This window comes from Mytilus edulis, chromosome 9 (assembly GCF_963676685.1).
Source record: "Mytilus edulis chromosome 9, xbMytEdul2.2, whole genome shotgun sequence".
NCBI classification, from domain to species: Eukaryota; Metazoa; Mollusca; class Bivalvia; order Mytilida; family Mytilidae; genus Mytilus; species Mytilus edulis.
The window spans coordinates 84,428,283-84,455,452 of record NC_092352.1 but is presented as its reverse complement, the minus strand read 5'-3'; the positions used below and the strand labels follow the sequence as shown (position 1 = coordinate 84,455,452).

The 27,170-nt window shown below is 31.2% G+C and overlaps 1 protein-coding gene across 8 annotated transcripts in view; it reads left to right on the top strand.

Annotated features, from left to right (window-relative positions):
- Nucleotides 1–27,170, top strand: part of LOC139489220 (paladin-like) — a 108,008-nt gene that overhangs the window by 51,437 nt on the left and 29,401 nt on the right. For all 8 annotated transcript variants that reach the window (XM_071275430.1, XM_071275433.1, XM_071275431.1 and 5 more), the window contains one exon: nucleotides 14,126–14,283. In XM_071275430.1, coding sequence (XP_071131531.1) covers nucleotides 14,126–14,283 — 158 coding nt within the window. The remainder of the gene's footprint in view (nucleotides 1–14,125; nucleotides 14,284–27,170) is intronic.

Here is a 27,170-nt window from a genome sequence, read left to right as displayed (position 1 = left end):
GTGATCTTTTCCAATATTGAATGTGAGTTTTAGAAAATTAGGATATTTGACAAAGATCTTCTTTTTTGGAGCCTATTTTGGCAATTTTCTTGTTTTTCTCTCATCTGGTTGTGTGCAAATATGGTTTTGTTCCTAACCTCTAGTACACACCATCACAAAGGTTTCAATAAAATTTTAATAATGCAACAGATCTGACGTCATAATGGAAAAGTGATTGTTGTATGACATCAATAGTTTAAGTGGTGCATATTCTTGGGCAAGAAGCCCAAATTTCTAAATAGCGACAATGTGTATTGTTAAAGCATGTGTGTTGTTGAAAACTATGTGTTGACTTGTTATTTCCTTTTGTGTCATTGGTCAGGCAGGTGTCTTATTGATGTATCATCTAAATCTCCTTTGTCCTTAATATGCACGAAATATTTGCCACTGGACATTGAACAATCTATCAATTGATCTATACTTCTATTCATAACACATTACATCTTCACCTTTTGTAAACGGAAGACATTCTATAAACAGGCTGATTTCATAACCTTAGTTTAGTACTTAAGTGACCATTTACCAAGCTGACCAATACAATGTAATCAATTATTTATTGGAAAGGCAACTAACATAATAAGCTCTTTCCTAGACAAAGTAATATTTCAAATTATTGGTATAATCATTTTTCCTTTGGCTTTGGCAATTTCCAATAAAAACTAGTAAAAGCCATTCATCATTGTGGTAACCAATGAAATGGTGTTGTGACCCCAATACAATACCACTTGACTTCAGGGTAATATGGGATGGTAGGACGTGGAACAATTCTCAGATCGAATTCAAATATTTCATTGGATTTGTGTCAAATGTAAATGAGCAAAGCAAATTTTGAGTACAAGGGATTGTTTGCTTTTGACATTGTTTATCGATTATCATAAAAGGTTCAGTTGGCAAATTAGAAAAATATAGAAGTATTTGACAAGAAAATGATTAAAGATGAGGATAATTGTGCTAAAAAGAGTTCGTGGACTTCAATCTATCGAATAATAGAGTATAAAAGATGCATTAGCATCCAAATGTGTTTCTTGAAGATTTTGTAACACTGAATGTTCTATGACATCAAACTCAGAACCCGAAGCTAATCTAAATTATCCATCTTTTAAAAACCATTATTTTTATTAACAAATGACACTACATATTGTCATACAAATATAATGGTTTCAGAGGCTAATAAAATGGAACACATTTAATTGCAATTGGTTTTGATTAAAGTCACTATCAGTTTTCTAAAGAGCTTTTATATCAAAACTGAAATACTGTGCAAAGTGGGAATTTTCCTTGAGGGAGTTATTTTCCCTTAATTCACAATGAAGATAGAATTCTTGAAAAATTCATTTACATTATAATGATCCAGAAGGAAAAGCAGTATAATTGACAAAAAAAATACTAAGTGAAACCTTGTAAACAAGTTTGGCTCAAGAAATGGCAGAATTCATATTCTGTGAAAATTAAATCACTTTACAGTGCATTATTGTTGAAAAATGTTCCCTTCAAAACTATTATTAAAGTAAAGGTAAACATACCATATACTAGTATGGTAAAGGAAATATGATAAATTATTTTATTGCATATATATAGCAAATTATGTCTCACAGAAAGTAACCAAAGTTAGCGTGCAATAAATTCCAATATTGCACTAGTGCAATAAATCTTCAAAATTCATGACGTCATTAACAACAAAATCTTAGTGTTAACCAATTTTTACTTTGAAATATTATATTGCTATACAATAAAAGGGTTATTACATGAATATTTGGAAATATTGTCCCTTGTAGAACATATATTGCACTCGCAACCTTGTGCAATATAAAATTCTACTCAGGACAATATTCCCCAATATTCATGCAATAACCCTATAGTATACTGCAGGGATTCATTCTTATTTGTTGGATACCTGTTTGATGGATACACTTGAACCACACATTCAAATGTTCAACAAATAACAAATTGTGTATGTGTTTTGTATTCAAAGATTGGTAAAACCATGAAATCAACTATCCATGAAAAATGCAACTTTTCCTCAATCCACAAAACATTGTACCCAAGAAAAATAAATGAATCCGCAATACTATTTTCGCTATTAAGTTTACAAAGGGAATACCCAAACTTGCATAAAATATTTGTTTATGGGATAGGTTTTTTGTAATATAGAATGGAAATTCATCATAATTTACTATATTCCAGAAATAAATGGGCTATTCTAAATTATATTTCAAAAACAAATATATTAATCAGAATTATTTGTTATATATGATAGTTGCTAATCTTTTCTTTTGATGCTGTGATATTTAATCACATAATTGGTAGTATTTTCTCCAAGGGATTGAAATTTCCGATGTTCTACTACAGATTAATGAAGCATAGCCGAGTCTATGTTGCCTTTCATATAAAACAACTTTTCAATATTTGAATAGATATTTCTATTGTTAATGTATTGTCTTTGGAGTACAGTAAAATCATTTGTTAGGCCATACTTTAAAAATCTTGGTTTAAAAAGTAAATTTTGGCTCAAAATGGTCTAAATACATTCACCAAAAGTTTCATTTTTGCAATTTGTTGGTTATTTTAAAAGCAAACGAGGACATCAAAAGCACTATTTTGTGTCAGAGTAGGGCTACTTTTACATACATTCTAAATCGGAGTAAGTAAATGGTAGTCTGACACCTCAACAATCAATACACTGATCCCAGTAAAAGTTGGCTAGAATCCCAGCCTTTGAAAAAATTTGATGTTCATTGTATTCCAGATAACTGTTTTAGAATTGATGAAAGCTTGTTATTTAATTTGCATATTTTGTCTCAGTTTTTGAAAGGTCTTGATTTTATGGCATGAATTGAAAACATAAGATGTTTGGTGTACATGTAGGCCAATGTAGAAAACAACAAAAACCATATGGAGGATTGAGTTTTTATATACCATCATCAAATGCTAATTCAAAAGTAATGTTGGAGTCTAGAAATAAAACATAAAGACAGATTTGCTTAGTTTGTATATTTTATTTAACAACTTGAGAGGATTAAATTACTGAGAGAAAATAATCTGAATATTCCAACATTTATAGGCTTTCTGAAAAAGGAAAAATCATTAAAAACAAGATAAGATTTAAAGACAGTGATTTTGATGTCTGAAACGATTTCAAAAATAAATTGCTTTGAGAAATTATTGTCAGCTTAATATCTTTCAGTGTTTTGTTCTCAATATCATTGAATGTTTTTATTTATTCAAACAGAGATAAACTCATATTGTATTAAAAATATGTATATGCACTTTAATATAATTGTCATTTAAAAAAATATTTAAAGTTAGATAATTTTTTATTCTTTTAATGAGTGATTCCTAATCAGTAATATTGAAATGTTTGTATAAAAACATGTTTTTGTCATTATTCATTCACTGAGTCTCGTCTATTTGAAAATTGTTTGAGATGCAAATCTAATGGCTCAAGCAGAGTAAATAATTTATTTAAGAGCCTTGGTGACCAAGTGGTCTTTAGTAGTGGAATTACTAGGTGAGCTTCAGGCATCAATCATAACTGTCTAAGATTGTGGTTCTCCACGGACTCTGGCTTCCTCCATCATTAAAAGCTGACCTCTGTGTGATACCACTATAGATGTGGAAGTTGCATAATGAAAACCAATCAATAAATCAAACCATTTATTTAAATCTTAATTTCAAAGGTAGACGACCTAGATGCTTCGTGACTTGTACACATATGTCTTATTAAGTTTCTGTTTGCCAGGAGTATTTGTTCTTGACTTCATCTTCTTAAAAACAGTATGGTTTTTATCTCAGCCTGGAACTCGTGTATCATTTGGGACTTTTAGGCATCTCATATGCTGCTGAAGTTTGCTTTCATTAGTTTGTTTAATAAGATTATACATGCTTTTTTCTTGTCATTATGTTAATGTTGTTTTTGTCACAAATCGTATATTTAAGTTCAAGGTTTATATGGCAATAAAAAGTTGATTTGATTTGATTTGATTGAAGTTTTGGAAGAAGTGATTTGGATTTTTTTCTTTTTGAGGCATGAAGACATCATGCAAACATGATGTATTATTTAAGCAATGGTAGTCAGAATCACTTTGTGTTCCTGGAATATTTAAATCAATGGGGATAAATAAATAATGGCTTTCACTTTAACCTTAAAACCAAAAACAAATTGTTTTGCATATCAGATGTGTATTTTCAATATTAATGTCTTACATTTGTAGATAGTGGTAGAATGAGGAAAATTTATGATCATATTGATTTTTAAGATTTTACTAGAATTGAAATCCTAACAACAACATTTTATGCAAGTCACAGCAGAGAAATTATAAAGAAAAATGAACAATATGTACTGAAAATCCCCTGAGAAATAAATCTTTTAGATGCAACTAATCTTTGAGCATGACTTAAAAAGAACGTTGATGCATTGAATATCTTTATTGAATTAAAACAATAAATAAAGGGATTACAATTTTATAGATGCAGTTTCTATGTTAGGACGTCTTAACATATGCTTTTGAGTTATAGCACCTTATTGTGTGTCATGATGAAACATACTATTCAGAGCTTTATTTATAAATAACTTGACAGTAATTAATCTAATGTGTTGTTGGGTTGATGAGCTTGGGACCACATCTCCCTTAATTCTGACCTTTAACCACATGGCAGATGTTCAGTGGTTGTCTTCCTTAATTTTTGTATGCCCCATTTATCGGCATTATGTTTTTCAGTCTGTGTGTCTGTTCCTCTGTCTGTTTGTCCTGCTTCATGTTAAAGTTAATAGTCATTGAAGGTACTTTTTGATGAAGTAGGAGTCCAATCAATTTAGTACACATGTTTCATATGATATGATTTGTGAAATTAGAGTTTTAACCCCAATTTTACGGTCCACTGAACATAGACAATCATACTGTGAGTGGGGCATCTGAGTACTATAGTCTCATTCTTGTTGTACTTTGAGGAGGCTCACAGGTATAAGATTTTCAGAAAAAAATTAAACAATATTTGTTCATTACAAATTTTATTTATTACCTTTAGTAATTGTTACTTTATCATATGGTACAAAAATCATTCCAAAAAATCAATTCGTATTGGCCCCAGGGAACTTTTAAAATGTAGATTTTATTGAAAAAGCTCTAAATTATCTCCCTTTGATGTAATAATGCCATTTTTAGCTCACCTGGCCCGAAGGGCCAAGTGAGCTTTTCTCATCACTTGGCGTCCGGCGTCCGGCGTCCGGCGTCCGGCGTCCGTCGTCCGTCGTCGTCGTCGTCGTTAACTTTTACAAAAATCTTCTCCTCTGAAACTACTGGGCCAAATCAAACCAAACTTGGCCACAATCATCATTGGGGTATCTAGTTTAAAAAATGTGTGGCGTGACCCGGTCAACCAACCAAGATGGCCGCCACGGCTAAAAATAGAACATAGGGGTAAAATGCAGTTTTTGGCTTATAACTCAAAAACCAAAGCATTTAGAGCAAATCTGACATGGGGTAAAAATGTTTATCAGGTCAAGATCTATCTGCCCTGAAATTTTCAGATGAATCGGTCAATCTGTTAATGGGTTGCTGCCCCTGAATTGGTAATTTTGAGGAAATTTTGCTGTTTTTGGTTATTATCTTGAATATTATTATAGATAGAGATAAACTGTAAACAGCAATAATGTTCAGCAAAGTAAGATCTACAAATAAGTCAACATGACCAAAATGGTCAGTTGACCCGTTTAGGAGTTATTGCCCTTTATAGTCAATTTTTAACCATTTTTCGTAAATTAAAGTAATCTTTTACAAAAATCTTCTCCTCTGAAACCACTGGGCCAAATTAATTCAAACTTGGCCACAATCATCTTTGGGGTATGTAGTTTAAAAAATGTGTGGCGTGACCTGGTCAACCAACCAAGATGGCCGCCACTGCTAAAAATAGAACATAGTGGTAAAATGCAGTTTTTGGCTTATAACTCAAAAACCAAAGCATTTTGAGGAAATCTGACATGGGATAAAAATGTTTATCATGTCAAGATCTATCTGCCCTGAAATTTTCAGATGAATCGGTCAATCGGTTGTTGGGTTGCTGCCCCTGAATTGGTAATTTTGAGGAAATTTTGCTGTTTTTGGTTATTATCTTGAATATTATTATAGATAGAGATAAATTGTAAACAGCAATAATGTTCATCAAAGTAAGATCTACAAATAAGTCAACATGACCAAAATGGTCAGTTGACCCCTTTAGGAGTTATTGCCCTTTATAGTCAATCTGTAACCATTTTTCATAAATCAACCAACCAAGATGGCCGCCATGGCTAAAAATAGAACATAGGGGTAAAATGCAGTTTTTGGCTTATAACTATGAATTCAAAGCATCTAGAGCAAATCTGACAAGAAGTTAAATTGTTAATCAAGTCAATATCTATCTGCCCTGAATTTTTCAGATGAATTGGACAACTGGTTGTTGGGTTGCTGCCCTCCAATTGGTAATTTTTAAAGAAATTTTGCCGTTTTTGGTCATCTTGAATACTATTATAGATAGCGATAAACTGTAAAAAGCAATAATGTTCAGCAAAGTAAGATCTACAAATAAGTCAACATGACCTAAATGGTCAATTGACCCCTTAAGGAGTTATTGCCCTTTATAGTCAATTTTTAACAATTTTCATTAATTTGGTAAATATATGTAAATTTTTACCAAATATAGTTCTCTGTTACTAATGGGCAAAGTTCATTATAGATATAATTGTAAGAAGCAAAATCGTTCAGTAAAGTAAGAACTTCAAACACATCACCATCACCAAAATACAATTTTGTCATGAATCCATTTGTGTCCTTTGTTTAATATGCACATAGACCAAGGTGAGCGACACAGGCTCTTTAGAGCCTCTAGTTTATTGTTGTTTTCAAATAAGCTGTACATAAACTGAATGATTGTAAAATTTAAGAAATTTCTGTAATTTAGTTCTTTTTTTATTTCGATATTACCGCTATTTCTCCTATTCAGTTCAACAGAAAAAAAGGTCATTTACAAAAATGTATGCTTCTTTCGAAGGCATATTTTGAGTGTAAATGAACGGTGACCCCATTTTTTTACTTCATTTTTCTATCGACTATAAGATAAAGTTCATTTATAAAAAAATATAAAAAAAAAAGATTTTTGTTGGTCATTATTTATGCTCAATGTCTTGTTCACTTAGCATTATGATTACTGTCTTGTCTCAGTTTATTCCGATTGTTGAAGCCCATGGGATAACATTTAGTTGTAAATAAAAGGATATAATGGGTATATGTCAATGAGATTGAGATGGCAACTAAATAGATATATTAACCAAAAGACATGAAGGGATTATTAGTTTTAAGTAGGTACATAACACTAAAGGGAGACAACCTCTGTAAAAATCATCAGACTGTGAATTTTTAGTTCCCATCTCAATCTCATTGACATTTACCCATTATATCCTTTTATGTGTTAATCCCATTCTAGTTTAGAGGAAATATTGACCTCTCAATTTGTCAAACTGCTATATATCCAATAAAAAATTTCTCATAAAGTGTGTGGATCAAGTTAAAAAAAATTGTATTTTTTTTCAATGGATCAATTAGTAAATACTATATGTCAAAATTATATGAAAATTAAAGGAGCCAAATAACAGTTTGGTACCACCTTAACTTCTATATATGACAATAGTTTTACTCTGAATATCATATCCAATATTGGAATATCTTTCTTTACATAAAGTCTTATTAAGAACTTTAAAATGTAGTTTCTATTTGACTCTCCAAAACAGTCAATTATTTCTACATCAATGTAGAAGTCTAAAGGGAGGCGTTATATACTAGTTTGATGTGCACTGTTATCGATATTTCAATGTCTTTTGTGAAACAATTAAGATAAAATGTTGTCTTGGAGACTTCCTGAAGAATTCGGAAGTGAATTGTTTTGCAACAGTTAATTGGCAGTTCCATTGAAATAATTTTTCATGCAGACATTTTTCAACTTTCAATGTATTATAGCGAACTGAAATTCATTAAAAAAAATTAAGTTGGTGGCACTAAATTGGTTTAATCTAATTTTAGCTCGTCAAATCAACGTCAATTCACTCTTTACAATCCTTTTCTGTCATCAACAGAAATTTATTTTGCAGGATGACAATTACACTGTGAGATTAAATCAAGCTTTAGATTGACATACTGATTGTATTATGTAAAATCTTTGGCAGACAATTTCTACAACATTGTTATTTTGAAGCGAAAATACAATAAATTCAACTTATGTAAAAACCCCAACTAAAAAGTTTAAGCAGCAATTCCTGTTGTACATTTATTTTGGCAAAACATATGATCAGGTCTTGTGCAGGAAAGCAATCTACTTAAACTGGTCCTGTTAGAATAAAACAATAGAAATTGAACAATCTACGAAACAACATCTAGATGTAAAGTGGCGAAACATGTTGACCAGAATAAAGCATTTCCTTGCACTTATCCAGGATGTTGTTGTCTTTTTATAGTTATATCATCTACAAAATGTTAGTTATATCCAGTTTCCATGGTCACTTTGCAGCTTTAATTTAAAAAAAAAAAATTCAATGTTACATATTTGTTTTAGACACAAACTATAGTACAGAACTGATTGTATTGAAAGCATCATTTTGGTTACAATAAAAAAAAAAAAGGAGTAGGTGTAAATAACATTACATTTAAGGAAGATGCATCCTTATTGACCATATTCTATGTAGAAAGATTAAAAACTGACCAGATAACAGCATCAGTTATCTTTTCTGCCAAGGGCAACAGTATTTGTAATTAACATCACTCACCAAAACATTTGAGTGAGCGACATGGAAATACTGGATGTCCATCAAGTCTTTTTAGTGCTTGACTCAATCCTACATCTATTGTAAGATTTTTAAGAAATTTCTTTTAGGAATATACATATGTATAATCAATATCTTAAAGATCAGGGCCAATCAAATATATATTAAAAGGAGTAGTGCACCTTTGGAAGATTACACAAAAATGTGCACTCATGCATCGTATTTCCTCCATTTTTATGAAATATAGATTGGCAGTATATATATGAATATTGAAAACAACCTGACCTAACAGACAACAGCAGAAGGTCACCAACAGGTCTTCAATGCAGAGAGAAACTCCCCCAGCAGGAGGCGTCCTTCAGCTGGCCCCTAACAAATATATATACTAGTTCAGTTATAATGAACGCCATACTAAACTCTAAATTGTGCTGCTGCTGCATGTTCAAATGTGTCTATCATTGTTTCAATCATGCAATTTTCCATTATATTCCTAGGCTTTATTGTCCTTAAAAATAATGATTTTTTGCAAATATATATCATTTTAGAATTTGAAATTAATAATAAAATCCATTATGCAGTCAATCTAAAGTGCAATGATTATTAATGATATATCTGCAACAACAACTATTTATGACTTATGTTCAATTAATCAAATCCTGACAAAAGTGCACTTTCATGAGGATTCTATACACAAGAACAGCTGACAGTTGCTAAAAGCATTTTTTTCTCTCCATAATTTGAAATTGGGTAGAAGCAAAATAAATAAGAACTTCATTACTAGAAGTATATACACTGATTTCCTCTCTGTGATCAGTGGTTAATTGAAACTTCTTTCTGGTCTTTCTATTAATTAACTTATAATTGATGTTTATCTGAAATCAGCTCTGTGATCTTAACAGCAGGAAATTTCTAAATTATTGATTCTACTTCATTAAACTGCTGGATTAATATATCACACATTGTTTCTTCATTGGCTAACGTTATAATCCCAAGATACAGTTTTAAGTTAACGAAATACGCTGAGACTATATATGTCCTTGCCATCTGATTATAAGTAACAGTTCAGGTCCGAGTTTCATTAAGGGGAGATAATATCTGAAATATAAGGTGGTGATATTCAAGGTTAGATTTGAAAGGTGGTTGTCACCATTTCCAATAAACAAGACAAGGTTTTTGTAAAGTTATGTACACAATCTTCATACAAATTCCTAAGGCTTCTGCTAATTTTCTAAGTGGAAAACATTTTTGAAGTCATACCAGTCAAATTAGGAATTAATGTCATTGACCATATAATATATGACTCTTTTTAAACCTTGGAAACCTTGTCTGTAAATTATGTCATGGTTGTATTTTGCAACAAATTATCTAATATCATCTTTTTGCAATGATACTTGTAAGTGAATCAAGCAGATATAACTTTTTATTTTTTAATAATTGGCATGATTATATAATAAACTTCTTACATTAAAGACCTAGAGGGCATGTTATAAAAGTCAATGGAAGGTGGTATTTTTTATGCCCCACCTACGATAGAAGAGGGGCATTATGTTTTCTGGTCTGTGGCTCCGTTCGTCCGTCCGTCCGTCTGTGGTTCCGGTCGTCCGTCCAGGTTAAAGTTTTGGTCAAGGTTTTTTTTACACTTGTTGCTTATAAGATGATCTTTTTAATTATTAAGCCAAATTAGACTTTTGGTCCCAATTTCACGGTCCACTGAACATAGAAAATGAAAGTGGGAGTTTCAGGTTAAAGTTTTTGGTCACGGTAGTTTTTGATGAAGCTGAAGTCCAACCAACTTGAAACTTAGTACACTTGTTGCTTATGATATGATCTTTCTAATTTTAATGCCAAATTAGATAATTACCCAATTTCACGGTCAATGGAACATGGAAAAGGATAGTGTGATAGGGGCATCTGTGTACTTTGGACACATTCTTGTTTCTCAATCCATTAATTCCTTGTGACAAGATCTGTATATATTCTGAGGGCTTCATTGAATACAGCCACTATGCTTCTTTTTCTCATTTGATGTAAGTTGAAAATTGTTTACTAAAGCACTTATTGTAGGAAGCGTGGCAAAGTTATACAGATTGTGCACAAAATTGGTCACTCTTTTAAAATCTTATGTTATAAGTTTCAAAATCTTATATTGATCTATAATTTATGCTGTAACAATTATAACATTGAAATTATTAATGAGATAAATAAAGATTTTATGTTTTCCTATGCATAGGTCAAGCCTTGTTATGGAAAGCATTTGCAGTCACAGAAGTCTCATTTTATTGGGAAATAATAAATAATTTTGAAATCCCTCCTGATTCTTTTCTGCCAATCAGAATTATGGAATCTTATGAAACATCTATGAAATGTAACTTATTATTGAACGCTTAGTTAAGCTTAATGCAAGATTTAAGAGTTACCAAACACCTTCACTAAAATTTATTTGGTTTTTTTTTAATTTTAATAAAATTTCAAAAAACTTAAAGCACACACTTAATCAGAAAATCCAAATTGGATAAGCAGTTTGATATACACTTATTTTGATCATTGAGAAGCTTAATATATTTCATTAACAATGGAATTTGATTAAAACGTTCAGCTGACTTTTATAGAGTTATCTCCCTGTAGTGTTCTATACCACCTGAATCATTTGTTCAAGGTCCAACTAGTTGCTCTTTTTCAGAATACAACTATATATATTATTGACTACCTCAAAGAAACTGTTTTGAAGATTATTAATTAAATTCAAGAAGTATAATGATAAAATAATCATCTAAAAATCGCAGGAAATGATTTTGTTTATAAATTAAAAGGTAAAGGAAATAACAAGTCATAAATAAAGTGTCCTGATTGAAGTGAACATTAAAAAGCTTGATAATAACCATGGAATGTGTTATATTGTTTGATGTGAGATCTGACCAAGAGCCTGATTTCCTTGTTACCAGACCATTAAGTAATGTACCTGGTTCTGAAGATAGCACACAGCTAAAGGGCTTTAGATGTCAAATACAATTAGCATGCATTTATTTAATTGATGTTGTCTTGTGTTTATATTACAATGGCATTGAACATGGTGAAGAGTCAGAAATCAGCAAATTATATTCCATTAACGATGAATTGTTTTAGTTGTTTTAATGTGCAACAGGAAACCTGCTCAATTAATTAATGCACTTTTAGTTAGAAGGCTTGTCGTGTGTTTGTAGAATCCATAAAGACTATAATTGTACATTTTAGCAGTAATTATCAGATCTCAATACAGACAGGATTGTCTTCCAGCAGTTCTAAACGTGGCTCTAAATATTCAAGAATGACATGGAATAGTTATAATAATGATACATTTTGAAATTACCTGGTTTTTTTATTTCCCCATGACCTTGTAATAATTTAAAAATATATATGTTTGCCAATGAGACAACTCTACACAAGAGAACCAATGAGGCAAAATTTAACAACTATAGCTATAGGTCACTGTACGGCTTCTACAATGAGCAAAACCAATGTAACAGCATAGAAAGCTATGGATAGTCCTAAATGTTACTGTGGGTATCCAATCACCTTTGTGGTAGTGAATTACCTATTGCCTGACCAGTTAAAAAAATTGCCAATACAATTTGTCCATTTAAATTGTCAACAGGTGGTCATTTAACTACCTGTAGATTTACCTGGTTTGTTTTTAACAGAGCTAATTTAAATGAATGATAGCTAGCTTGCTTTCCTCATGTCCAATGTCCTGAATGGACTATTCTATTTAGGTATGGGACATTTTACATTTGATACACTATTTGTTCTTTCTAACAAAGATAATTATTGTAAATTTTTTTTTTTTGCTAACAATCACAAATAAATCATTGCTGGTAAATCCCACTTTTATAATGAAGAATAAAGCACTGAAATTTCTATTCACTAAGCCATTTGTACTTTTTTGATATATTGAAAATAAATTTTTCACAGTAATTCCGATTGAAGAAGATCCTGAATATTAAATGAAACTTTGATACACTATTTGTTCTTTCTAACAAAGATAATTATTGTAAATTTTTTTTTTTGCTAACAATCACAAATAAATCATTGCTGGTAAATCCCACTTTCATAATGAAGAATAAAGCACTGAAATTTCTATTCACTAAGCCATTTGTACTTTTTTGATATATTGAAAATAAATTTTTCACAGTAATTCCGATTGAAGAAGATCCTGAATATTAAATGAAACTTAGCATTACTACTATTCCATTTCAGGAATCGTAATATAACATGAAAATATATCCCATTATAAAACACCAAGCCACACATAATTCATCTTGTAGAATTATTCACAATTAGATGGGCTATCCAAAAAAAACCATTTCACAAACACTTTAATTCCATATCAGGAATCAGAAACTTAAAATATATCCCACATTAAAACACCATGAAGCAAACATATATCTCCTTTTTTTATAAACTAAATTCACTGATTGAATTTCCATCTTCACTGTAAAGAGACACAAAAAGAAATGGCCTAAAATTCCCCATCTCTAAATAGAATAGTCTATTCAGGACATTGGTCATGATACATGAGGAAAGCAAGCTATCTATCAGTCATTTAAATTTTACCTTTTAGTGATTTTTTTTTACTGGGTAGTTAAATGACCACCTGTTGATGACCTCTCACAATACCTATCATACAATTTAAATGGACAAATTGTGTTGACAATTTTTTATACTGGTCAGGCAATAGGTATTTAAATACCACAAAGGTGATTGTGGAATGACAGTAATGACGAATGTAAAACTTTTTAAACGAGTAAACCAACTGCCTGCTTTATGTTATAATGAATCCCAGGCCCCAATTTGGGACAAGCACATACAGGATGTGGGTGAGTTGAACATGTTTACTGTCATTGCAGTGTTCACATTGCTTTTCTCAAATTTTCTTAAAAATTTAGAATGTTCATGCACAGGGTTCATACAAAGTTATATATTAACAAACAATTCATTTCGGCTTTTAATGTAATGTGTTATAAGAAACATGAAAGAATGTTAGTGATAGGCAAAGTTGACCATGAATGGTTTGGCAGTTTTTATCTCCTTTTTGGTCATATAACTCTCCAGATGTTTCGGCTCTGATACAATTCCCAGGCCTTCAAATATTTGGCTTGGAGCCTTCCTGAAGAAGGTTAATCGAAAAGTGCTTCATGCTCAAAAAATTAAAAAAAGTGATGAGCTTATATTTTATACAGGGTTTACATGTAAATTAGAATTCAGTGGAATAAATGTGAATAAAGTTCATTTTAACTATTTGCTTTTTTTTTATCATTACAGCTGTGAATCAGAACAACAGACATTTGGTGAGAACCAATGAAGTAGCTCCAATCATCATCCATAACTGTAGAGAAGAATTCCAACATGTCTCAGACTTTAAAGAGCCCATTGTGTTTGGAAGTATTGCTGATAACATGCCAGAACATGCCCTGATAAAGGTACGTCGTCAACCTACAATTCTTTTGGCGAGAGTCAACATCTTTCTGTTTTGAAGCCCTGATGCTCTGTCCACGATGTTAAAAAATTAAAATCTTCTGCTTTTTAAAGATTTCAATCCTGAAAGATTTGTCAGTCTCCTTTTCATGTTTATGGTTGATGGTATACCATTATTGGTTCGTCCTTCTGTCCGTAGTTGTCAAACTCAGGTTCAACTCTCCCAAGCAACATTTTACATTCGATTATTTATAGCTGTTTTGTACAGGTCCTTTTGATATTTATGTTCTCAAACATTTGTGGTTTTGAAAAGTTTTCAAGTTTTGTGCTAAAGCATATCTGGTGAATGTTATGTTGGGAATTTAGTAGTCTAGACAATAACCATTATCTTTATATAATTGAGACTCTTATGACAATAAATCAGTATTATTAGCTTTAGCATTTGATCTTCCAGCTAGAACTGTATAAGGACTTTTAATAATTTAGTAACAGATATATGTCAGATTCGTTTCTTAAGTGACTTCGTATACCTTGGAGTCATTGGAAGAAAAAAAAACATTTTAATCCTAATTGTAACTTCAACAGCTATATATGTTGATGTTTAATTACATCGTAAATACGAAGTAAATAACATCATTTAAGTAGTCATGCTTGAAGGATAATACTTAAGTTAATCAATGGAGTGCTAATTTACTAGCTTATCTATGGGTTTTTTTCAAAAGTTATTACGATGAGAGTGAAAATTTTTCATCTTGGAATTTTTTTTATGGAAACTTTTATGTTTCTTCCAGTCTATACTAGTTTAATTATATTTTCAAATCCTTTTTAATTATGATCAGGGGGAAAAGTGTTCTGATTTCACTGTTTTATGCTTAGTAAGAATCAGTTTAGCATATAGTCTAAACTTTTGGACAGTTTTACAAAAATTATATCGCAATTATTGGTTATTTGAATAATTTTTGTCATTGGCAGACATGGTTCATTAATATAATTTTACAGATGAATCTGCTATATACTCTGGAGAGTAACATTCTTAACAAACATCTTCAGCTGTAAACTTATTCTCTGTGTTTTGATTAATTAAGTTTAACAGAGTAATTGGAAAATCATGTTAGAAATTAAGTTATTGCCCATACATGGAAAAATTAATAATTTATTGATAACATCATATGATTTGAAACCATTGAAAAAATCTTCTTTAATCTGATATCATGTAAATAGAAAAATCACATATATTCCACTGTCAGGTTTTTGTCCAGTTTCTTCTGTGAAACATAAAAAAAATTTTTTTAATTTGTGCTTATTTTTTCCACCATCAATGTTATTGAAGAAAAAGGCTCTAAAGCTGTTATATGGTGCATGTAGTAATCAATAACCAAGATACATAATAGAAAATAATTTGTTTAATTTCTGTCATATTTGTTTTTTATATAATTGTTTAGTTATGAATAAGGCCTTTGATTTTCACATTTTGAATATTCATGTAGGGACATTTACTGTATTTTTTTTCTTCTCATTGTTGAAAGTTAGGACAGTGGCATATAATTGCTGATTTCCTCTACAGTTAAACTCTGGTGGATAGTTGTCTCATTGGCAATCATACCACATCTCCTTGTTTTTACATAATGAAACCATTAGCATTCTGTTTCACTACAAAATGTCTTGTTAACATTTAAAAAAAATGTACATGCTGTTTATTATTCAATGCAATATGCCTTTGAGTAGAACTAAGATAATTTAGCAGTAATAAGAGTTATAATGGATGTAAATTGGCTATGATTAATGTTAATTCCACTTCCCCTTATTAGGAGCTTCTTCAAGTCCAAAATCTATTGGTTTCCTGTTCTTTCTAGTACTGTTTAGCCTAGGGGATAGGTCTCTTTACATAAGAAATATTGGATGCAATTACACGAGAAATTTATATTTCTCAACGTCAGTGTAATAACCTCTGTGACATCTTTCCATTCAGATAACGTGTTGCTCTCATTTCCTTTCAAATTATTCCTATTTCATCTGTCTAAAGACGACAGATACATAATATATATGGTAACTTTAGAGAAAGAACAAATGAAAATCCTATCATTCTTGGTAAAACAGATAGTTCTGGCAAATAAATTAATGACAGTTCTAGATAAAGGAAATAAGTAGAAAAAAACAAAACAATACAACATCTAAAGACAACAATGCTAACCATATATTCACATTTAAAGTTTGAACTAATTGAAAACATAAAATTCTAGGTAAATGGATAGTATGCAGTTAAGAGGCTGTGCAAGTAAATATCAGACAAATCCTATGATATGGGTGGCACAGCATAATTTTTTTCCCACTGAATTTTTGTATCCAATGCAATATTTATATCATACAAAGGATATATATGTCAAAGATATTTTTGAATCAACAGTGGATGGCTCAGAAAATGATTTTAAAATTCACTAACAATGCAACAAAATTTTGTACCAAATGAAGAGTTATCTCCCCTTTTCAATGAATTTTCAGTGCTTTCTATGGTTTTTTTTTCTCTTTATTTGTTGCAGTAAATAAAAAAAACTAAATTTAACTTTGAGAAAGAATGAATTTGTGATATGAAATAGATGAAAACATTTTGAAAACAAAATAATGTCATGTGCCATCCTCTGCCTGGTTTTTCCATGGACACCCTCTTAAATTTATAGTCATAATAGAAGTAAGAAGGAAATGAAGCTTATATCAAGCAGTTAGACAACAACCTTAACCATATATTCACAATAACAGACTAAGCAAATTAAAACTTATCATTATCTAGGCAATTTAATTACCGTCTTTAAAGAAAACAAAGTATAATACAGTTTATGATACATCTTACTGAGACAACATTCTAACCCATTATTCACATTTAGACAAATAAAAACATATCAGTCTTGGTACTGGCAAACTGATAGTAGGCAATTTAATTACTGTCATAAAAGAAGAAAACAGAGAATACATAAGTTAGACAACAACCTTAACCATATGTTCACATTTTGAGACTAAGCAAATTAAAAACTTATCACTCTAGATAAAACAAATAAGGCTAGACATTTGCTACATATGTGATTGTAATGAAATTTTAAAACAAGATATGTAGGCAATGTAATTACAGTTCTTATATTATAAGAAATACAAAGACAGACAAAGTATGCCTCATTGAGAACACAAACAACCATAAACCATAACATACAAGTGAGATGTTTACCTAGCTATAAAACTAGCCATAAACCATAACATACAAGTGAGATGTTTACCTAGCTATAAAACTAGCCATAAACCATAACATACAAGTGAGATGTTTACCTAGCTATAAAACTAGCCATAAACCATAACATACAAGTGAGATGTTTACCTAGCTATAAAACTAGCCATAAACCATAACATACAAGTGAGATGTTTACCTAGCTATAAAACTAGCCATAAACCATAACATACAAGTGAGATGTTTACCTAGCTATAAAACCAGGTTGATATTCCATTCATTTGATGTGTTCGAGATTTTGAGCTATTTTTTAAAGGAATTCCTGTTTTCCTTAAATTTAGTATTTTTGTTATTTGACTTCTCACCATATAAACCATACATGACAATACATCTTAACAAATATGAAAGGAATTAAATATTCACCTTGACTGTTGTATGACTGTCTGTTGTATGACTGACTGTTGTGTGACTGTCTGTTGTGTGACTGTCTGTTGTGTGACTGTCTGTTGTGTGACTGTCTGTTGTGTGACTGACTGTTGTGTGACTGTCTGTTGTGTGACTGTCTGTTGTGTGACTGTCTGTTGTGTGACTGTCTGTTGTGTGACTGTCTGTTGTATGACTGTCAAATTGAAAATAAAATAATCCCTATTTATAACCAAAAAAAATATCCTATTATATTTGTAATACTTTTGATTAATTTTTACATTTCGAAATTTATCAACTTTTCATTTGTGATAGTCATCTATTTTTTAAGTCTCTCTGAAAGCTGATCAGTAATTTGATCAAGTCAATCTTACCAATGAAACACCTTTTTTAATTTGGTATGAAAATAAACCATGAATAAACTAGTTCTTTAACCTTAACTAAGGTCACTAATACTGAACACAAAATATACATGGATTCATTAATGTTCGTTAGATACTTATTTTTCGTGGATACAGAGGAACCACTAAATTAAATGTTCAATGTATTACATATTTTCTGGAGGAATGTATGCAGACTTTGCCAAAACAATGAATTTAAATATCCACGAATATATAAGTTTTCCTCAATCCAAGAAAATTGGTACCCACAAAAATAAATGAATTCACAGTACCGGTATAGAGATTTGTTTTGTGATTTGTTGGATAAAAATTAATTAGATAATGCAGCCAGATTAGGGATTCAGAGAAAATCTAAAAGAACTTGACAAAAGATATAAAAAAGAAGATGTGGTATGATTGCATATGAAACAACTGTCCAGGAAGAGACCAAAATGACACAGACGTACATTAACAACTATAGGTCACTGTACGGCCTTTAACAATGAGCAAAGCCATACTACATAGTCAGCTACAAAAGGCCATGATATGACAATGTAAAACAATTGAAATGAGAAAACTAAAGGCCTTACTTTTATAAAAAAAATTAACGAAAAAAACAAATATGTTACACATAAACAAATGACAACCACTGAATTACAGGCTCCAGGGACAGGCACATACAATGTTAGCGGGATCCCAACCCTCCCCTAACCTGGGACAGTGGTATAACAGTACAACATAAGAACAAACTATAAAAAAAGGCTTAACTCATCAGATAGACAAAAATACAATTGGAAGTGGCCGGATACTTGTACTTCCTGACAACAAAAAGACACTAGGAAGATAAGTACTCGCAGTTATCTGACAGCTAGTTCAAAGCAACTAAATAAAAAAAATCATGCATCTAAGATGTCCACATATCTATGTACAGAAATTACTCAAAACTCAAAACCCAATTATTCCCTGATTAGTATTTTCTAGTCATTTTAAATGACAAATGAACCTTTAATTGAAAATTCAAAATACTCAAATTAGTTTCCATTAGATCTATTTTATTCCATTAAAATTTCCATATTTTTTTACTCATCAGCTCTTCCTAAGTTAAAATTGAATTAGTGATTGACATTTTTTTGTCATAGCGCTGTCAGTTTTTATTCTACTTATGAGTTTGAATGTCCCTATGTAATTATCTGCCTCTCTATTTCACCAGGCTTTCGGATAGGCTATTAGTGACTTGACAAAGTCTTATACAAATTAAACACCTTTTTTCATTTGATTTAAAAAAGAATTGTGAATAAACTAATATGAGCACACCTACAGTTGTCAAAAAAAAATTGTATGCAAGGTTTCTTCACAAACAGATAATTATTCATAGGGTGACTCTCTCCTTGTGTGATTCTGTAAAGAGAAACTCACATGGGAAATATGAAATTTCATTTAGACAAATGTGGGGATATCATAAAACAATTCCCATACAGTCTGATGGTGACAAATATAGATATTAGATATCATAAAACGATTCTGTCATGCATTCAAGTTGATTTCGGATATTATGAAACTATTCCCATGCAGTGGAGTTGTTAGAAAATGTAATACTGTAGCTGTTAATTGTCACTCATTAATAAATAACCTAGGTCAGATTTCATTAACAGGTAGGGGGTCAAGGATTCATATTCCATAAAACAACCACTGAATTACAGGCCTCTAACTTGAGGCCCAGGCATATAGAATGTGGCAGGTGTTTTTAAAATGTTTTTCAGTGCTCATCTTTTACGCTTTACCTGGGATCAGTAAAAGAACAAACTATTGGCTTGCCTTGTTAGGTCGTCACAAATTAAAGCAACATGCATTTCTCTATTTAGGAATAGACCATTGACGGATCCAGGGGGTTGGGGTCTTGGGGTTGGAACACCCCCTTTTTTTTGGACGATCAATGCATTTGAATGGGAGCATATGCATATAGTTGGTACCCCCCCCCCCCCCCCCCCATTTACTCTGGGTTTGGAAACCCCCTTTTAAAAATAGCTGGATCCGCCCCTGTAGACTGCATGTTTAACATCCTTTGGTCTTTTTTTTAGAGACAATAACCTTTTTCTTTCATGAGAGGATGTTTAATTACACAAAAAATGTATTCTCTTTGTGTTTATATTTGACTTGCATTAGAGATGATGTTGCTACCTTGTGTGTTTCAATACTGTGGATTCCTCATTATTCGTTGGATACCAATTTTCATGGGTTTTGTAGGTACAGGTGAACCACGAATTCAATTGTTCAACGAACAATATATTTTCAATAGGCTTTGTATACAGAGATTGGCAAAACAACCAACTCATAAATCCATGAACATGCGAGTATTCAGCCATCCACAAAAATTGATTCCCATGAAAATAAATGAATCCAGTATCTGTTTTGTACATTGTATTAAAACCATCAGCCTTGTTATAAACAAAATGAATGTACTGATGTTAGCATATGTTGTATAATTAAAACCATCAGCCTTGTTAAAAACAAAATGAATGTACTGATGTTAGCATATGTTGTATTAAAACCACCAGCCTTGTTAAAAACAAAATGAATGTACTGATGTTAGCATATGTTGTATTAAAACCACCAGCCTTGTTATAAACAAAATGAATGTACTGATGTTAGCATATGTTGTATTAAAACCACCAGCCTTGTTAAAAACAAAACATGCAAAATGAATGTACTGTTGTTAGCATATATGTGATTCACCTACAGGTACATCATTTTTATATAAGTTGAATTGAATAAAGAGCAAAGGAAGTAACTCATTGTCATACCAGTGACCAATATCTAAAGCAAAATAAATTTACTGCAGGACGTTAGCATCTATGGCCTACCTATATCATGTTTATACAAGTTGAATGGAATATAGAGCAAAGGAAATAATTCATTGTCACAACATTTCAATACCACACCATTGACCCATGTCTAAAACAAAATGGTTTTTATTGATTAAAACAGACTAGGTAATTATTGGATAAGGAAATACAGATATGTTACAGGAAACCATAAATTGTCTGGTCAATACCTCGGATCCTGGTTCAATGAATTCACATAATAACTGTTTTAGTTACACTGCCTACACAGTTCTGTAAAGTTTATACCAGTATATAACTTTAATGGAGAAATTCCATGTTAAATTAAGAATGGAAGCGGGGAATGTGTCAGAGAGACAATAATTGAACTAAAAAGTTAAAAAAGGGCTGAAGGCCACCAATGAGTCTTCAACACAGCGGGAACATCCTGCACCCAGAGGCAGTTGTCAGATTGGTTACTAGTTCAGAGAAAAATGGACATCACTGTAAATTTTTAAACGTATAAATGAACCAAAATTAAAAATCATACAAGACAAACAAAGGCCAAAGGACTATCAGACTTAAAACAAGCTCTTAAATGCAGCAGGGTTAAACGATTTTGTTTAGTGAGATCCCAACACTACCCCAATTTAACACATTTATAATGTTGCCGTCATGTATCATGATCAGCTAATAGAAAATGTATCAATGACTCAAATTCAGCCTATGCATAGCAAACAACACAAAAAGCAAAGGAACAGCTTTTTATTGCTCACAGTTATGCATCTCAAAGTCATTTTTTATGAAAGTTGAAACTTAATGAATTAGTGCTTGAGTTCTTAACTCTTATATTATAGTATATTTCAATTAGGGATAAACCTAAATTTAATATACTGAACAACCTATAATAAGATTTGTTTAGTAATTGCAATTAGCCAGCGACACAGATATCTGTTTGATTAAAATGATCAAAGGTATTATACATAAAGGGATATAACTACAGAACTAGATACATTATAATTATTATATGATCTACAGTGCAAAACAATTAACTGACCCAGATATCTAAAAATAAAATCCGTCGTTAATGATATTAGTTATCAAGTTATACAATTATCTGTGTCATTTTCTAACTAATAATAGAGAAATCAATCTAGGTGCGGATTTTCTCGCTGCATTGAAGACCCATTGTTGGCCTAATTCAATTGTTATCTGCTCTTTGGTTGGGTTGTTTTCTCTTTAAAATATTCCACATTTCCATTCTCAAATTTTTTTTTATTATAGGTGATAGATATCAATTTCCATTTGAAAATTTCAAAGTAAGTTTGCTATAAATAACATTAACAGTACCAATATTTCTATCTGAAAGCCTCATGCTTGCAATTTACACAATTCAACAATTTATAAATATTGCTTCAGTAATCATCTGCTCCAGGACAAAATATTTGGAAAATCCAAAACTTATTAAGATACGAAGAGCTTAAAATATCAACCAAAAAAAAAAAAAAGTAAATCCAAATGAGGGCAAGTCTCTCTATTTAATATTTTGTTATTTTTACTTTCTTCTGCGTTAGGGGTCGAATCACAATATTGATTAAACAGAAAGTATAACTTAAAATATATATGCTATGAGAGCAAAACTACAGAAAAAAGGATGGTGAAAAACGTGATGTTTTCGATAGGTATATTATGGTATAGGAATTAAACCAATCAATCAACATATATATATATATAAGAGGTTGACTGATATACAGCAACATTTCGTCTTCACTGCAATAGTAGTACACCCCATTCAATTGATTATAATATTGCTATATAACATAAACATTGTGATAACGAGTCTCCATTTAATTGATAGTAATGGTTTTGTAATTGAATTGGGATATATCTTGTGAAAATATATCGTGATATAACATGATTATTTTGTTCTTCATCAACCATTAATCTTATATTAAACAAATAATTATCTTTAGCATGCTCACAATGACATAAAACTCTGCTCCAATAAGCAGGCTTCCTGATTCCACTTAACATACATATAATGTTAAACTGACATCAACATCTTATGGTGTGATTGTCTGACAATAGAACATTTTCATATTACTGACTTTTAATTCCCCAGACAAACTTGCCTGTTTTATGTTTTCTATACATGACAAAATTTAAAAAACAGTTCATTTTTTTTCCCAAATTGCACCAATTGTAAATTTTAGTTCTTTCTTGACTGATTCTCCTTCCGCAGTGTCGGTTACCTGTTAAAAAAAATGATATATTACAGAGATGAAAGTCTGTCATATGAAAATAGCCCTTTATTTGATTTTTTTTTTATTCATAATTGCACAACAAAGAGTTCTATATAATATAATGTGCAAATTTTGCTATATTCTCTGTTATTTAGTCATTAGTGTAAAGTTGTTTAAAGAATAATTGCAGTTGAATTAAGCTTTCGTTCCCTTTTATAGTATCCATATTACACATTAATATATTTTTTACTTAATAATGGCCATTTGACACAGAAAATTTGATGAAACATTAGTTTTCTCTTCTATTATCACCCCACTGATAATTAGGTGATATTTAAGTAGAATGTCATTACATTAAAAAAGAGGTTTGTTTACTCAAAAGGTTCAAATAAGGTGTAATGCAATTACCAATCTGAATCAATCAATCAATCAAAAGTCGAAATGATAAACCAGTGATATTGGTATTATAATGCAGACAGAAAACACCAATAAGTTCAGTTAGGATCAAATTCGGCCCAAAAAATAAGATATAAAAGTGCAATACTACTGATAGTATGTATGTCTCAAATGTTTTTTTTTATGCCCCACCTACGATAGTAGAGGGGCATTATGTTTTCTGGTCTGTGCATCCGTACGTTCGTCCATACTTCGTCCGTCCGTCTGTCCCGCTTCAGGTTAAAGTTTTTGGTCAAGGTAGTTTTTGATAAAGTTGAAGTCCAATCAACTTGAAACTTAGTATACATGTGCCCTATGATATGATCTTTTTAATTTAAATGCTAAATTAGAGTTTTGACCCCAATTTTATGGTTCACTGAACATAGAAAATGATAGTGCAAATTTCAGGTTAAAGTTTTTGGTCAAGGTAGTTTTTGATAAAGTAGAAGTCCAATCAACTTGAAACTTAGTATACATGTTCCCTTTGATAAGATCATTCTAATTTTAATGCCAAATTAGAGAATTTATTCCAATTTCAAGGTCCACTAAACATAGAAAATGATAGTGCGAGTGGGACATCCGTGTACTGTGGACACATTCTTGTTTTCCTCAAATTTTTAATTTGTCTCAACCAATTACAATGAAACTTGTTCACAATGCCTACTCCATAAAACATGGATTAAGTTTGAATTTGGATAACACCTCTTTTACAGTTCTGTTACTAGTTATATCCCTTTATAGTGTTATATGCAAGCGAGGGCATTGGACACATTCTCTTTTTATATTTCACATATATATGGGTAGTGTTTTACAAACTGAGAACGAAAATAAAAATAGAAAAAATATGATATACTCGATAGTATGACATTGAAGGACTTGAGAGCTTCGTTGTATTACATATATGCTCATTAGATTATTTTAATCATGGAAGTATTATACTCCATGTTTTAATTGAATTGTTTATCATCCAGCCCAAAATATCTTTGGTGATTTACCAAATTGTTATTTTTATCTGGAAATTGATTACCATGAAAAATAAAAATTTTCAGCTTGTCCATATGTCAATTTCCACATATCAATACCAATTACCTTGTGTAATTGTATTTACTTTAAGTATTTCAATACATTATCTGTCGTCAGAAGTGACCACCATTACAGCAGGACGTGGGACTAAGTGTGGTCAGCATCATTTAACAAGGTCACCTGTCACTTATACAAGATTGTATAACATTGGCTTGATTAAACTTCTGCATGACTGCCTGTCATCAACAGTAAGCTTAAAAATACAAAATGACGAAAATAGCTGATGTCATCAACCTTATCCTTTAGGAGATTGCTACTTCTCAAGCTAAACAAGATACTATATATAGGCAAGTTATAGTTTTACAATAATATCAGTGAATTTGGTGAATTGGAAAGGATTGCGTATATTTTTAGCATCAAATTAGTTATATATCTTGAAACTTGAATTTCTAGATAATCAAATAACAAGAAAGTATAATAAGCCAAATATTTCATTGTGTCATACATCTAATTTATTTGTTCAGTGTATTCTTGGTTTTCCGCTTGTTTCTGCTATGTTTTGATGTGACAATATTGTTTTAGAATTATTGTTCAAGCTAGCTGATTTTTGTTGCGTCTGTCCTATTAGTTAAGAACCTGATGTTCAGTGGTTGTCCTTTGTAGAATATGGTTTATAAGTGTATCTTATTTCTCCTTTTTATATAAATTATATAAATACCCTTACAGAACTGAAATGTTTGCAGCAGATCTGCTGCAAACTTGCTGCAGGTCTGCTGCAAACAAAATGCTTGCAGGAACCCTTTGAATAATGTTTGCAGATGTTCGCAGCTAGCGGCAAACCTCCTGCAAACATTGCAGCTTTTTGCTGCAAGCTTGCGGCAAGCTTGCAGAAACAAATATGTTTGCAGTAAGATTGCAGGAAAAACTAGAATATAAGGGATGTTCGCAGCTAGATTGCAGGAATCTTTGACAATTTTATATGTTTGCAAGAGCATTGCAAGAAACTACATAAAACGACTGAGCATACCTATTGGTAACTTCCTGGAAGATAAAGATTTGAAATTTGAAAATGTTGGTGATGTTTGTGTCATGATATATATTAGTGTTCAGGGAGGCATTATAGTTTGGCAATTAACATATTAGTTTTTAAAGACATTATTTGTAAGTACATATTCATCGTAGAGTGTTAACTTATGAAATTCATTCCTTCCACAGATATCTGCATGAGGTTTAAAATACATTTTTCTAATATGTAACCATTCAATATACAGTACTCCCTCATATGTTTAGAGATTATAACTTACAAAATATATGTAAGTCTAGTTGAATTTTGTGACAATTTTAGTTTAACTATATCTGTATATATATAATCATATACTTGCGCAAAGAAATTTTCAAATAAATCTTTTTAACTTAATTAGATTCATGCATGTAATTGATTTGAAAACGTACTTGGAATTAATTTAACTTATTAAACATGTTGAAGGGTATAAACTTATGCTATAACAATTTTTCAAATGATAAAGTAATTGAATTATTTTAATTATGAATGGATGGATGTAACATAACTTTTTAAGAATTTGCTGTGTAATATAGATAAAATGATGTGTACACAAAATGACATTGGTTAATTGTATAACAGATTGATTTGAATAAAAATGTTTGCAGCAGGTCTGCAGCAAACACGTAGGAGAAAGATTAATTTGCATAAATATGTTTGCAGCAGGTCTGCGGCAAACACTTATTTGCATATAAATGTTTGCAGCAGGTCTGCAGCAAACAGGCAGGAGAAATATTAATTTGCATAAATATGTTTGCAGCAGGTCTGCAGCAAACACTCATTTGCATATAAATGTTTGCAGCAGGTCTGCGGCAAACACTCATTTGCATGGTAAATTGTTTGCAGCAGACCTGCAGCGTATTTGCAGCAAACACGCCGCAAACACGGACTATATGTTCGCTGCAAGTCTGCAGCAAGTTCGCAGCAGACTTGCAGCAAATGTTTGCAGGAGGCTGATTTTTTCAGTAAGGGTAAGACTGTTGGTTTTCCTGTTTGAATGGTTTTACACTAGTCATATTTGGGGCCCTTCATAACTTGCTGTTTGTTCTGATCCATTATAAGTTCGGCGTTGAAGACCAGACTTTGACATAATAATTGTTTACCGTTACTTTTATAAATTATGACTTTCAGCAAGAATTCTATGTAACATACAAAATTTCATAAAAACAATAACAATAAAATTCAGATGTGAAGTACAAATGTAGTTGAGCAGTCTATAGACTACATCTATAGGTGGGCAGTTGTAAGGTGTTTAGACTATTTAACAACTCCCCCATATATATCTAAATGTAGAAGGT